Source organism: Guillardia theta (genome assembly GCF_000315625.1).
Source record: "Guillardia theta CCMP2712 unplaced genomic scaffold GUITHscaffold_114, whole genome shotgun sequence".
Lineage (NCBI taxonomy): Eukaryota > Cryptophyceae > Pyrenomonadales > Geminigeraceae > Guillardia > Guillardia theta.
In genome coordinates, this window is record NW_005434560.1 from 57,978 (window position 1) to 71,669 (window position 13,692).

The 13,692-nt window shown below is 52.6% G+C and overlaps 8 protein-coding genes across 8 annotated transcripts; 4 read left to right on the top strand and 4 right to left on the bottom strand.

Moving 5' to 3' along the window:
- Positions 1–519: 519 nt before the first annotated feature.
- GUITHDRAFT_155310 (hypothetical protein) lies at positions 520–1,240 on the top strand (the record flags this gene model as incomplete). The annotated part of the gene is made up of 2 exons (XM_005823048.1): positions 520–1,054; positions 1,076–1,240. Coding segments are annotated over 2 exons (225 nt in total), but the record flags the coding sequence as incomplete, so codon positions are not given.
- Positions 1,241–1,930: 690 nt separating this feature from the next.
- GUITHDRAFT_117629 (hypothetical protein) lies at positions 1,931–2,278 on the bottom strand (the record flags this gene model as incomplete). The annotated part of the gene is made up of 1 exon (XM_005823049.1): positions 1,931–2,278. One exon carries the CDS (start codon positions 2,276–2,278, stop codon positions 1,931–1,933), a length of 348 nt encoding a protein of 115 aa, XP_005823106.1.
- A 131-nt stretch (positions 2,279–2,409) lies between these two features.
- GUITHDRAFT_145949 (hypothetical protein) lies at positions 2,410–3,650 on the top strand (the record flags this gene model as incomplete). Its single annotated transcript, XM_005823050.1, has 2 exons — positions 2,410–2,616; positions 2,685–3,650. The coding sequence occupies 2 exons, from the start codon at positions 2,410–2,412 to the stop codon at positions 3,648–3,650; spliced, it is 1,173 nt and encodes a 390-aa protein (XP_005823107.1).
- Positions 3,651–3,657: 7 nt separating this feature from the next.
- GUITHDRAFT_117632 (hypothetical protein) lies at positions 3,658–4,071 on the bottom strand (the record flags this gene model as incomplete). The annotated part of the gene is made up of 1 exon (XM_005823051.1): positions 3,658–4,071. One exon carries the CDS (start codon positions 4,069–4,071, stop codon positions 3,658–3,660), a length of 414 nt encoding a protein of 137 aa, XP_005823108.1.
- A 158-nt stretch (positions 4,072–4,229) lies between these two features.
- GUITHDRAFT_145950 (hypothetical protein) lies at positions 4,230–4,666 on the bottom strand (the record flags this gene model as incomplete). Its single annotated transcript, XM_005823052.1, has 2 exons — positions 4,230–4,401; positions 4,431–4,666. The coding sequence occupies 2 exons, from the start codon at positions 4,664–4,666 to the stop codon at positions 4,230–4,232; spliced, it is 408 nt and encodes a 135-aa protein (XP_005823109.1).
- Positions 4,667–5,653: 987 nt separating this feature from the next.
- Positions 5,654–11,883, bottom strand: GUITHDRAFT_117635 (hypothetical protein; the record flags this gene model as incomplete). Its single annotated transcript, XM_005823053.1, has 5 exons — positions 5,654–9,116; positions 9,489–9,703; positions 9,760–10,751; positions 10,836–10,897; positions 10,952–11,883. 5 exons carry the CDS (start codon positions 11,881–11,883, stop codon positions 5,654–5,656), a joined length of 5,664 nt encoding a protein of 1,887 aa, XP_005823110.1.
- Positions 11,884–12,490: 607 nt separating this feature from the next.
- On the top strand, positions 12,491–12,847 carry GUITHDRAFT_117636 (hypothetical protein; the record flags this gene model as incomplete). The annotated part of the gene is made up of 1 exon (XM_005823054.1): positions 12,491–12,847. The coding sequence occupies one exon, from the start codon at positions 12,491–12,493 to the stop codon at positions 12,845–12,847; it is 357 nt and encodes a 118-aa protein (XP_005823111.1).
- Positions 12,848–12,937: 90 nt separating this feature from the next.
- On the top strand, positions 12,938–13,624 carry GUITHDRAFT_117637 (hypothetical protein; the record flags this gene model as incomplete). Its single annotated transcript, XM_005823055.1, has 1 exon — positions 12,938–13,624. One exon carries the CDS (start codon positions 12,938–12,940, stop codon positions 13,622–13,624), a length of 687 nt encoding a protein of 228 aa, XP_005823112.1.
- Positions 13,625–13,692: the final 68 nt, after the last annotated feature.

A 13,692-nucleotide genomic window follows, 5' to 3' on the forward strand; every position in this document is an offset into this window, starting at 1 on the left:
TACAGAATCAAGCAGTATGATTTCTGTCGCAACTGTGTGCTGACTGTAGTTGTAGAGACTGCCTGGAGACAGCGCTTTGGGAGCAACTTTGAACTTCAGTGGGATTCATCCCAGCTTGAATACAATGGGGTTCATCGTACAGCTGGTATCAACGAGCAATCGCCTACACCAATCTCTGATTCAGGGAGGGAGAACCTTGGCAGGAAGGTTTGATATTGAGAAGTAGAATCAGATGATTGGCGTGGCGTGGTATCAAGCTTCTTCTCCCGAAGACTGTTCAAGGAACTCCAGGTCAAGTCAAGCAGGTTAGGATGTGAAGCCTTCCATCATGATCGCAAGATACAAGACCTATGATCGCAAGAATTGAAATGAGAATTGAAATTGATGAAAAATCGGCCGTTGAGAAATTGAAAAAATTCAAAATGAAGAGATGATTGATGGGAAAGGCAAATGAAAGAAGATCATATGGTCAATATGAGAATTGAAATGAAAATGCATGCAAATGAAATCTCAAGAGCTCTCAGGTGACATGGCGCCAAATCATTCATACCGCGGTTAGATAGCGATTTGTTAGAAGGGCCCGTAGAGCAGGATAGTTAGGACAAACACATTGGTCATGAATGGTGGACATCACTGGGTGGAAAATTTGGATTGAGAAAGTCAGATGGGTGACAATTGAAATCGATGGGATTTGAAGCACAATGATGGGATGGACGACTAGATGATCAGAAAGGTGTCTGGGGAGCCTGACTGATCAGAGGGGAAGCCTGACGAACAAGTGCAGTGCGGCACAGTCGAGTTCAGGTGGTGGAGGAGTGTTGAAGGTACTGACGAGGTTTCTATGAAAGAGAGTGTGTAGGTAAAAGATGGATGGAGAAGGATCTAGGAGCCTGAGCAAGAAGCAGCTTGGAGCATGGAGGAGGATCTGGATGCAGGAGGATCTGGGTGCAGGGAGGAGCTTGGAGCATGGAAGAGGAGATTGCGATTCAGAAGGATGCAGGGTGCAGCTAGCATGGAGGATGCAGGAAGCTTGATGGAGGATGCAGGAAGCTTGATGGAGGAAGCAGGGAGCTTGATGGAGGAGATTGGGATCCAGGAAAGAGCAGGGAGCTTGGAGGAGGAGAGCGCGGTGGTGCAGCTTGGAGGAGGAGCAGGGAGATGTTTAAAAAGGGGGTTCCCAGAGGATGAAGGATGAAGTGGAAAAGGAAGCTGAGAATCTCGCTTAACTTCGTCAGGGAGGGTGTAAGAACTCGGATAAGTTCTTGGAGACGGCGAGAAGTTCAGGGTATTGCGTCTCATCGATGGACGAAGCTCAGCGAGATGGAAGTGGGTTTCGACATAGGTCTGGAATTAAGGAATCTACGAGCCTGAGGGTCAGGCGGAGAAGAGGGGGTTAGAAGGACACGTGTCCACTGCGCGCTGTGCATCGTACTGGGTTGCAAGGGACTGAAGGGAAGGTGACTGCTGTGAATAAAGGAAGTGTTGGTGGTGTTGTGTGGTTCTTCTGAGAGTTCTATCATCATCAGTGAAGGTGTTAGAGACTGTACAGCTGTGTATCGTTGAGGTGAATAAGGTTGGTGTAAGGATCTCAGGTGTACTGAGAGTTAGTCTTTGGTGGATCTTGGGTTAAATAGATTCTGGCCAGTGAGGTGGAGGTTGATTCGATTACGGTCACGTGATGTGTCACGTGACCGGTCAGGTGAGCCTGTCAGCCGGGTCACGGCCCCTGTCAGCCGGCTGACATGTCACAGGCCTGCTGACACGGTCCGCTGACCGGTCACGGCCGCCCGGAGAGATCGGGCCCCCGGCCAATCTCCGGGCCGGACACTTAGCCTCCTGGCGGGCCTCCAGGGGGTCTGAGGCGGGGCTGAAGGCTGCAGTCGGTCTACTGACGGGCCCGGCCGGCAGGATCCGTCGAGAAACAGGGGGGTCAAGGGCAGAGACGGTACAGCTTCTCCTTCCCCTGTGTCTGCAGCGTCTCCACCATGGCCTGCACAGACTTGATGTCTCCCATCACCTGCTGCACCCCCGCGTGAACCTTGATCGCCCAGACATCGGCGTTCTCCTTGCATTGAGAGAAGTACCGCTTGTACTGGTTGTCGTCCCCGATGACCTCAAAGGCCTTGTTGCAGCAGTAATCCTTGAAGTTCTCATATGTGCTGAAGCATGAGGTAGACTCACAAATCTCCTCCTCCACCGCCACATCCTTCGTCGCACACACGATGCCGCGCAGCTCTGATACAAAATCCGACACACTCATCTGAGGCCGGCCCGGCATTGCTTGCCCCTACGCTTGCCGTTGAGCCCCGCGACCGTTTTTTTTTTAAAAAAAAGAATTCAAATCCCCCTCCGGACCCTTTTTTAAAAACAGGGCCGCCACTGGCCATTCCCACGCACCACCTACCACGCATGGCCACCACGCCGCAGCTCGCCCCCTGGCTCATCAAGTCGCTCAACGAGGACACCATATTCGTCAAGCTTGCAAGAAAGGCAGAATGCAGCGAGGATGAGGACGACTTCGACGGGATCCTGTCCCCGCTGCCGACCAAGGTTGATCTGCAGGTGCCAAATACCCCAGTGAAGAAAAGGAAGACCTTCACGCCGATCCACTCGCCGGTAGAATCCGACGCCGAATCCTCCTCCCTATCCGACTCGGACTTCTCCTTGAATGAATAAAAAAAAAGGGATCCATCCATCACTTAGCACACCCCCGCACCACGCACGGCAAAACAACATCGATGTCCCTCTCAGGGAAGTACGACCACGTCCTGATCCACAGCATCATCGACCCGGCGTCGCTGCCCGCCTTCACCGACTTCCTCATCGAGATGAGCAACTACATCGTCGCCCCGAAAAACGAGCACAGCGACGCGGTGCAGAGGGCGGCGTTCTACGGCTTCGGTGACATCCATTTCCGCGTCTCAGTCTTCCGCCTCCTGCAAGCATGCTTCATGGCCGAGTGGTACTGGTCCTCCGAGGTAGTGCCACACCGCTGGGAGATGCTTGTCCACATCCCCACAAGGCACAACATCACGGCCGCCCAGCTCGAGCGCTTCTGCTCCTTCTGCCGCAACGGGATCAGCTGCGACGTCATCGAGCGCGGCATCAACAACGGGCTCGTCGTCTTCCTCGACCGCATCGACAAGGGCAAGAACCACGCGGGCTGGATGCGGCACCGCCTGCGCATCGCCTGCGACCGGCACAGGGAGCGGATGCGGATGCAAGAGGAGCGGGACAGGATACGGAGCGAGACGGGCATGGAATTCACCACCAGCAACATGCTCTACTTCTATCACGAGTGGCAGAACACCCGCATCGACATGCAGGCCCTCCGCGAGACGATCGAGGAGCTCAACAACAGGAACATCCAGATGACCCGCAGGGTGCACGAGAACGCCAGCTTCATAAACACCCTCTGCACCTCGGTGATGAACATCGCGGAGTCCATGCGGGCGGAGCTCAACGGCGAGGCGCTCGACGCCTTACAGGAGCACCTGACCCGCATCCAGGACATGAGCCGGCAGGCCAACAGCCTCTCCAATAACCTGCGCACGAGCTCTGTCCTCTACCGGTCGAGGACGGGCAACACCCTCGACGACCTGCTCATCGTCGTCGGGTCGGACGAGGATGACGGAATGGTCATCCAATAAAGGATCATTAAAGAACGGAAGACCGCGGCTTCCTGATGCAGATCAGCAGGTTCTTGTACACCCGCGGACTCTGCTCCGACAGCGTCAGGAGGTAGTCCTGTTGGTACCGCTGATCGAACCTCGCGTCGTTGCTATCCAGCATCCGCCACGCCACGAACGTCCAGTCCTGACCCCGCATCCATCGGTGGCACACGCGGCAGAACACCCGGAACACACTCCTCACGCACTGGACGTGCTGGACCGCCGCATTCCCCCCCTTGTACACCATGGGGGAGACGATCCTCAGACCCTCCGGCCCGTACGTCAGGCGCTCTTCCGAGAGGGGGCCAAAGGAATGCCCCTGCATCGCGAGCTCGTCCTCTCTCTGCAGCAGGTCCAAGAAGTCATGGATCAGGCGGTTGTACCCCCACGGGCACTCCATCGCAGTATCCAGCCTACTCTGCATATGCTGCATACTTTACCGTCCCCCTCCCATGCACTCCCCAAATACACGGATGGAACGAAGCATTACACACAATCCATTTATTTACGATCCAGGCAATGGCACAAACAAACAAAACAAAACAAATGGCCCCGGGGTCATCCAGGAACGGGAAACACACGACCGCAGCCAGGCGCTTCCTCCTCGGCTTCATCCTCGCCATCTTCTCCCTGCAGATCTTCGCCATCTTCCTCTCCATCCAGATCTCCAAGGCCCTCCGCAACGTCCACCTCCCCCGCCTCCTCCCCGAGGACATCGGCCTCCTCGTCGCTTCCAAGGCATACACCCACTAAGCTCACAACGTCGCAGTCTCCGCAGGGAAACGCACGAAGCCGTGCCGGATCTTGTACGCTAGATCCATCAGGTCCTTCATCTGGAACTCCATCTTCGTAAGGATCGCATCGCAATTCTCATCTTCATCCCCGGCAGGCATGCCAAACCGCGCCATGGATGAGCCCACAGAGCCATCAAGGCTGTCCACGTAGGCCTGGATCGCATCGATCTCCCGCAGCACGTCGCCCACAGAATCTCCCATTTCCCTGCCATGCCGCCACCCATCCGCGTCTTAAATGCGCTTCATCGCACGCGGCCCGACTGGAAATCGTGCAGCGCGCTCGCCACGGTGGCGAGGCACTGCTGCAGCGCGATAAGGCGGGGCTTCAGTTCCGATGCCTCATGTTCCATACCGTCTGAATCATCTTCATCGTCTGGTTCTTCTTCAATCTCTCCGGGCGGAGATGGGCGGTGTTGTTTTGCATGGTTGATGCGATATCTTTCGAATTCTTGATGATTCCGTGTCAGTTTCCAATCTAAATCCTTTTGAGATTGTAAAATCTCTGCATTCTTTTTAGCCAACGACGTTTCCATGTTACGCAAATCCGTTTTGATATCTTTCAATAGATGTTGTTCACGAATATTAATCTTATGTTCGACATCTTCATTGATTTTTGACTGGATATGTGCGTCCACATTCAAAAGAATTCTTTTTTCAAGTTCAATGGAATCCTTCTTGAAACCTTCATTGAGTCGTGTTTTCATATTTGCTATACCTTTCTGCAAATCTGTTCTCACACCAGACAGTTCTGCATTGATTCTTTTTTGTTCTGTATCCAATCCTTGAACAAACTGTGTTTTCATATTTTCTATATCTTTATCGATTTTCGCAATCGCATCATTGTGCAATGTTTCATGAGTCTGCAGTTCTGTTTTTAGACTAGACAATTCTGCATCGATTCTTTTGTGTTCAGTATCCAATTCATTAAACCTGACAGCCAGATCATTCACCCTCGTTAAAATATCATCAATTGCTTCAACCAATTCATCATGATGATTTACTCCCAGCACACCTATCTGTTGATCATCCCCGGATGCCGCATCCCCGTCCCCACCGGATGACGAATTCTCGGCGGCGGCAGGGGATGGGAACACCGGTGCAGCGCTGGATTGATTCTTGTTCTTCTTTTTAGCCCCAATCAACATCCTCCCTGTCCCGCCCACTGCACCCCTTAAATGCTCTCCCGCGCTAACGGATGAAGCCGTGCTCGTACTGCCAGAAGATCCTGGACGCCTTCTCGAGGTCGGCCTGCAGAGCACGGAGGCGGGGGGCCAGGGCTTCGTTGTACTCCTCCGCTACAGCATGGCCCTTCTCGCTGCGATCAGAGCTTCGGGGGGAGGCCGTAGGAGAACGTGCCTCCAGCGCGGTGACCTTCCCTACCAGGTCCATCACCTCTTCCTCTAAAGTGTTCAGCTTCGTATCCTTCTCTTGAACCATATCCAGTGCACTCTTTGCAATGTGTTGAACGTTGTTGATCCGAGTGCCCAAGTTATCGAATTCTTTCGTGATTTCGTCTTTGAAAGCATTCAACGCAGAATCGTCCGGGACAACAGGCGCGGGAGGGGGGAACTTAGAAACGGCATCCACCTTGACATCCAGTTCACCCTGTCTCCCCTCCAATGCCTTGATGGCTTCATCCTGCCTGGCATCCACTTCCTTGACAGCATCCAATGAAGCTTCCAGCTCTGTCGCCTGGCGCAGTGCCCTTTCAACGAACTCATTCTGTGATTCGGCCAATTCAGACACAGCCACCACAGTCTTTTGGAAGGTCTCCATACGGGCCTCCATCCCTGTTGTTTTCTCCTGACACACCCTCTCAGCCTCGGTTCTCGCCTCTCCTAGCATGGTTCCTTTCCATGCATCCAAATCGGGCTGGTTTCTTGTAATGGCGGAATGTTCTTTTTTGACTCCCTCGATTTTCTGTTCAAGGCCATCCACACGAAGCTTCAGACTCCCCGATTCATTCTTGAGAGCCTCTATTGAAGTAAAAATTCCAGTATCTTTCTCATGCTGCTGTTGCATTAGTTTTTCCTGCTTCATATCCACATCCTCGATACCCTTTTGCAACCTTCCAATATCAGTAGCCAATACACCCGACATTTCCAGGTATTCCGTAATCGACTCACGCACTTTGGACATACTCACATCAAAGTCACGTATCCTCTGCTCGATATCTTCCATACGGGTGACCAGCTTGCCCACCTTCCCCTTCTCAGAACCATCCCAGCCACCCGTCACATCCGAACGCTGGCCATCCTTGTTGGAACCGCGGTTGATTTGGCTGGGGATGGCGGCCGTGCGTTGCTCATTCATTTCCTTGATTTCCGATTGCAGAGTCTCCATAACACCGTTCATTTTCTGCATCGCAATTGTGAGTTCTTCCACCGCATGTCGCTGATGTTCCACCAAAACTATATTATCATTGACATCCTTTTGCATCTTCTGCAATTGCATATCCGTGGTTTCTGTACAGGTTTGGTAAGTCCCCCGCATGAGCTGCATCGTCTGCTTCAATTTAGCAATATATTCCTCCATCTCCTTTTTCCTTTTCGCCCAATCACTGGCCTCCTCCGACATGCCGTTGTCCTGTGGGTTGTAATGGTCCGGCACTGACTCCCAGATATCATTCACATTTTTTTCAATCCTGGCTAGTTCATTCTTGAAAGACTGCATCGATTCATCCATGGTGATTTTCCAGGTGCTCACTTCCTTGTTCGAATCAGTCTGTTTACGTCGAAATTCACCCAACCTATCCAACTCCAAGTCCATGTTCTTCATATTCGTAGACAGACCAATGGTATCTTTCTGCAACGACAAAAATCTATCGTCCCATTGCAACTCTGACTGCTTCGTATTGTATGTAATCTCCCGTATTTGTTTTGTATGATCACTTACCTTCTTCTGCAATCTTTCGATCTCATCTTGCATATTTTTCGATTCGTCCTTTCCATCGTACTGGATGTCCTCTTCTATCTCCCCTGAACCATGGCCTGTTGTTGGTGGGATGGGCACACGACCTCGATGATTCACCTCATTACGAAGCTCTTCAACATGTTCAACAATGTCAAGAACGTTTGATTTCAGATCCTCAACCTTCAGGTCAACCTTTCGCACTACATTATCAATATAGGGAGTGTAAATCCTTTCGAATGCATCCTCGACGATATCATGGCAAAATATCTGCAGATTACCACGCTGCTCCTTCCCACGCAGGTCCATCTCTGTCACCAGATCTTGTTTCACCCTTTCGAAATCCTTCCTGTGTGTAACTCGGATCGTCTTCAATTCGCCATCGAAATCATCAACCCTTGCAATCAAACCTCTCAGATCACGCTGAATCGAGCTGAAATTAGTAAAAGGAATACCCGGGGTTGCATCAGTGGCTTTACCCTCTGCGGTGTTCTGGGGTACATTCCTGGTTAGTTGGTCTTCTAACCCCTTAATTTGGAATGACAGTTTTGTGTACTTCGTTTCAAATTCGGTCCTCATCGCTGAGTTGTTATTATCATTGTGTTGCAAAGTTGACTTGTAGTCCTTCTTACACTCTTGACTCACTTCCTGTATATTCTTGTAAAGCTTCATGTACTCAGCCTTCAAACCATCCAGTTCACCCTTATCAATTGCATGTATAGCTTCAACATCTTGCAATTTTTCATCGATGTAAACCTCGAGCTTCTTCTGAATACCAGCTACTTCTGACAACATCTTGGCAGCATCCACGGATCCTCTCTGCACGTTTTGTGGTTTTGACTGAAGCCCCTTGACTTTATCTTCCAAACTCTGAAGCTCCTTTTCAAGGTCTTCCATCACAGAAGACTGCTTCCCAATGATATCATTGAATTTCGTGACATCTTCACGAACCCTCTCTATATTCAATTCCAAGCTACTCCTGTGTTGGTCCAACACCTGTCTCATACCCGTCATTTCAATTTTGACCTCACGTTGAAAACTATTGACACGCTGATCACTTTCAAGCACACGGCGTTGAAAATCGGTGACTTTGGACTCCATGTCATTAACAGAATTCTTGATCTCCTCGTACGCATTCGTAAAAACATCGATGTGATCTGCACATTGTTTGGCAGCCTGTTTCATAGTATCAACATCCTGCAAGACACCCTGGTCCTTCGATTCAATCGCTTCAATCCGGCGGGTAATATCTTCACGGGTGTCCTTGTATTTGTTCACCAGGTCCTCCACTTTGTGTTCAGCGACAAATATCGAATTTAGCTTTTGAAGTAAATTATCCCGCACATCTTTGATCTGATGTTCGAATCTATCCGTGCGTTCTCTGTAAGATCGGTCCTCTGCGTCATACCGCGCCTGTTTGTGTTTCATTTCTTCCACTGCATCGTTGATGTTCTTCATTCTCTTATCTGTCAATTCCATCTTTGTTTCGTTCTGCTTGATCGCCACACTCTGCGGCTCTATCTTCTTTTCAATCACAACTTCCAGTAACCCCAGAATCTTTTCTTCCAGGGCTGCATCATCGATGTCAACCCGGGACCTTGCCTCCGTCTTCGACTCCGCGTAAGGTTTCAAGGAGTTGTACTTCTCATCGATCATTCTCTGTAGATCGTCCGCATGTTGCTTGATCTGTTTCGTGACCATCTCGTGAATCTCATCGTGGTTCTTCGCTACATACTCGTAGCTGGCATAGTTTTTCAACTTATCAGAAAGCTCATCCACTTGTTTTTTCAAAGCCTGCTCGCGTATTTTTTGTTTTTTTTTATCCTCTTTGTAACTACTGATGAACGTGGCTATGTCTGTTTTTTTTCTCTCTTCCATCTGCTTATCCCTCTTACGTTCAGCTGCTCTTTCCTCTCTTTGTTTCTCCTGTGATTCTTCAAGTTCCTTTCTCCTTACATACTCCTCGGGACTAGGCGGTGATTGTGGAATATTTTGTTTACGTTTTTCTACTACATCCTTATCCTCTGTATCATCAAGCACCATCACTCCCACCTACACACCCACTGAAGCCACCGCTTAAATCCGCACTGCAAGGCACCCTCCCCCTCGTTACAATTTCGCTGCCTCCCTGCCCTCGAAGCGGATGAATCCATGCTTGATCTTCCACGCGACCTTCTTCAGCTCATTGACGCTCTCGCGGATGCTCCTGACCTCCTCCTGAAGATCGCCCGCTCCATCGAACTCCGCGGATATCAGCGGCACACGCACTTCCTTCGCCCTTCCACTCATCCCCTGGCAGCCCCCCCGCCAGAACCGCTTATATCCACCCTGGAGAGATAGAGCTCCAGCAGTCGCACGGGGCGGGGGTCCCAGAACACGGTCACCGAGTCTCCATCCCCCCTAAGGAGCCAGACCCTCCCCGGGGCGTGGAGCCAGCACCACTTCTCTTCCAAGATCCGGCGAAAGTCCACAGCCTCATGATAGAGAGGCAGTTCAGGGTACAGCTGCTGCAACACAGGAATCCAGTCTAAAGCAGTCCGGCCCTCCTCCTCGAAGTCCGCCAGGGACATGGGCGCGCGCCTCCTCTGGTATGTCGGCTTATGGAAGTATACGGCCTGGCTCACGGAATGGTACAGTCCGGAGAAGCGGTGCATGTACTGTAGGATTGCCCCGCAGTGGACGTCGTCGTGCATCGTCGCCCCGTGGTACGTGTCAGTCGCCGCCTCGAAGTGGAACCTTTGCAAGCTCAGCCCGTCCGACCCCGGGACGGAAGCGGGCACGGGCGTCTCCCGGGCAAGGAGCCAGAGGTACCGGAAGAGACAGAAGAAGGCGTCCAGAGCCTGGACCTTCGCGAGATCGGAAAGCCTGTGACCCTCCTTCCCCTCATGCTGAAGGACCTCTCGATCGTGCACGACGTCTACCCCGATGACATCGCTCTCGTAGAAGCCATAGGCGGCGAAGAAGCCGAAGCGGGCGAGAAGCTTCCAGCACAGATCCCTTGCCCCAGGCAGGCACGACACCCGGGTCCAGTTGAGCTGCACGTTGTCCAGCGCGCCGCTCAGCTCCCGCCACCCCATCGAGTCCACCGGCTCCTCCGAGATCTCGAGCTCCTTGCAGCCCGGCACCACGTCCTGCATCCTCCTCTCGTCCACCTCGAGCACCAGATGCGCCATCCTCGCCAGCACGCACCCTTGCACATGCATCCGGCTCAGAATGACCTGCGCCGTGCTCTTCTCCGTCGGGTCCGTCCTCGTCAGCCACTCCTCCATCATCTCCCCGACGTCCACCCCCTCTGGTATCTTCCCTCCCTCCGCCCTCGGGTCCAGTGCCCTCTCCACCTCCGCGTTCAACACCGCCCATCGCTCCATTCGCTTTCCTACCACACTCTCACGTTCACTCTCATTTATGGAAAACCAAGTGAGCAGAATAGATGTTTATTTTTGCTTCATTAGCTCTCAACCGAAAAATTCCCTTGCGCAGGGGAAAGCGTACCGCTGTCTGGTGTCCTTGATAGTGCTCAAACTGAGGTCTTTGTCACGCCGATGATACCCGTGATACATCACCCAGGGTGCGTACACTTTCAGTATGCCCCTTCTGGCGACGTAGCCGGACAACCAGATATCATCGTTATAGAAACACCCCCGGGGAAGTGTATCCAGGTATGTCCAGACGTCCTCCCCGAAGTTCCTGACGCGGTGGGCCACGGCGGTCCAGCCGACCAGCCAGCCGTTGCAGACCCGCGGGGTGGTCGCGAACGTGTTGTACAGGGAGTAGGTCGTGAACGCCTTGAAGTTGCTGTGGTGATTGTTCCACATCTCGCAACCGAAGGAGAGCGCCATGCCCTCGCGATCGATGCGGGTGGCGAGCCATTCAACCGTGTTCCTGTTGTACGCTATGTCGTCGTCGAATGTGATGATGACGGTCTCCGGGTCGTGCTCCAGCAGCAAGGCGCCGAGGACCTTGGTCCCGGGACCCCAGTCCTTGTCGAGGAACTGGACCGTGATCTCGGGGGACTCGAACACGTCGTGCTTGGTCTCGTTGAAGCTCGCGGTGGAGTAGTTCTTGAACCAGCTCAACACGCTCTCTATGCTCTCGTTGTAATCCGCGACGTTGATGTCACAGTCCGAGAGGGTGCATATGGTCTTTTCTTTCTTCCTGTATGTCTTCGGGATGGTGATGATCACCCGGTCTGGCTTCTGCGACTGCGAAAAGACGCTATCCAGGCAGGGTGCCATGTGGAAGATCCGCTCGCTGAACGTGGTGATGCTCACCACCGTGCGCGGGGGCTCGTGCAAGGCGAGGGCGACCTGCGCTGCGGAGATTAGCGCAATGCTCTCGCCGAACTGCAGCAGCGTGAACTGGACAGTGATCATCATGAGGGTGCAGATGATCAGCCCCATGCGGACCGACGATGCACAGCTATCCGATGCTGTACAGAGCTGGCGTTTTTCCTCCGGCTGGCTCGCCTGTTCCTCCAGGAGCTTCTGTGTCTCATCCGACGACTGCATAGAGCGTGGATGACAATGTGAATATGATCTGTTCTCTAACCTGGCGTTTTTATAAACCCTTGACAAAAAAAAGACAAAAAAGGATTAAAAAAAACACAACAGAAAAATAAAACTCATCGCCCTCATACCCGACCCAGGGTCCCCAGGGAAAGGCCCCCCCTTGGCCAGATTTCTGAAAACCGTTAAACCGTTAAACCGTTAAAAGTCAACGGTCTTTAAAACCTTTAAAGAAGGTTCGCCGGACAGTATACATATAGTATGTATATAGTATATAGTATGTATGTATATGTATGTATGTATATTGTATGTATATACATACTCTCTTAATCAACAACCCGATGCCAACTTCACAGGTGGAACGATCACTCATGATATGCGAACCTTATTTAAAATGATTGAAGGAGAAGGATTGCCGGACTATGGTTGAAGCTTTTAACGGTTTAACGGTTTAACGGTTTAACGGTTTTCAGAAATCTTGGCCAAGGGGGGGCCTTTCCCTGGGGACCCAGGGTCGGGTATGAGGGCGATGAGTTTTTTTATCACCTGTTTTTTTTTGCCGCGGCAAGCATGGCGAGCGCCGCCATGCAGGCACCGATGCTATGTACAGATGCCACCGCGGCAGAAGGAGGAGTGGAAGCCCAGCGACGACCTTCTCGATGTGTGGTACAAGAACTGGATGCCAGAGCCCATTGTGTGCTGGAGCTGTGGGCACTTCCTTGGGGAGAAGTGCCACTACAAGGGCGGGAGGAACGTTCCCTGCCGCCACGGAGGGGAGAGCGGGACGAGCCGAAGGAACCCGTTCCAGTGCAACGGTTTCGCCTCCCAGGAAGAGCCGGCTCCTGTCCGGCGGAACCATACCCCCCTCCCGAACTACTTCGCCCTCGTGGATGGGCACGTGATGTACGTAGAGGTCAATGGGGAGGAGAAAGTATTCGTGCCGCTGAATGAGACACACGTGGCATAGGCAGTGTGAAAGCTTATCTTGCTCTCTCCCGCAAATAAAAGGATGCATCCTTCATGAAGGGAACGACGCAGTGGGGCACGACACTGCCGCATGAGCCAGAGGCCCAAGAGAAGGTGTGTGGAGGACGCCATGAACCGCGTCCGGGAGGTTCTCGAGTGGGAGCAGCTGGATGAGCGCAGCGCGCAGTTCCGCTCCGTCGCACAAGCGCTGGAGGCGGAGTTCGAGCGGGAGAGGCTCATGCGGAGGACTTGTCCGGAGATTCTACAAGAGGATACCAGGGAAAATAGCAACGACGACGATGAGGATGAGGGGGAGGAAGACAGCGGCGCCAGCGAGGTGAGCTTCGACTCGGACTGGTACCCCGGGAAGAAGGGGGGTGGTTTCTTCCGGTATGACGAGGATGGTGAGAGCGAAGCAGAGGACGAAAGTGAATCAGAAGAAGCCGATGATATTATCATCATTTCGGATGAGCTTGCAGACGACATCAAAACGGAAGAAATCAGCGATGTCGATACAGACATCCTTAGTGATACCGATACGGAAAACCTCAGCGACACCGAGACGGTCGTTGACTGCAACACTACAGAAATCACACATCCTTTCTCTCATGAAGGCTCCATTGCATCCTCGAACGGTCCCGCAGAGAGGCAGGCACTCGAGGCCGATGGGGACAGCTTCTTGTCCTCGCTGGGAGTAACAGGGAACGCCACCGCCTGCGAGGATGGCGGCCCGCTCGAAGTGATGAGCAGGTCGTGCTTGGAAGCGCCCGAGCCGTGAGACAGCAGGGCACAGCCCCCGGCGCTGAAGATAGGCGGGTCTCTCTGGAATTCTTCCGCGTCAGGGAC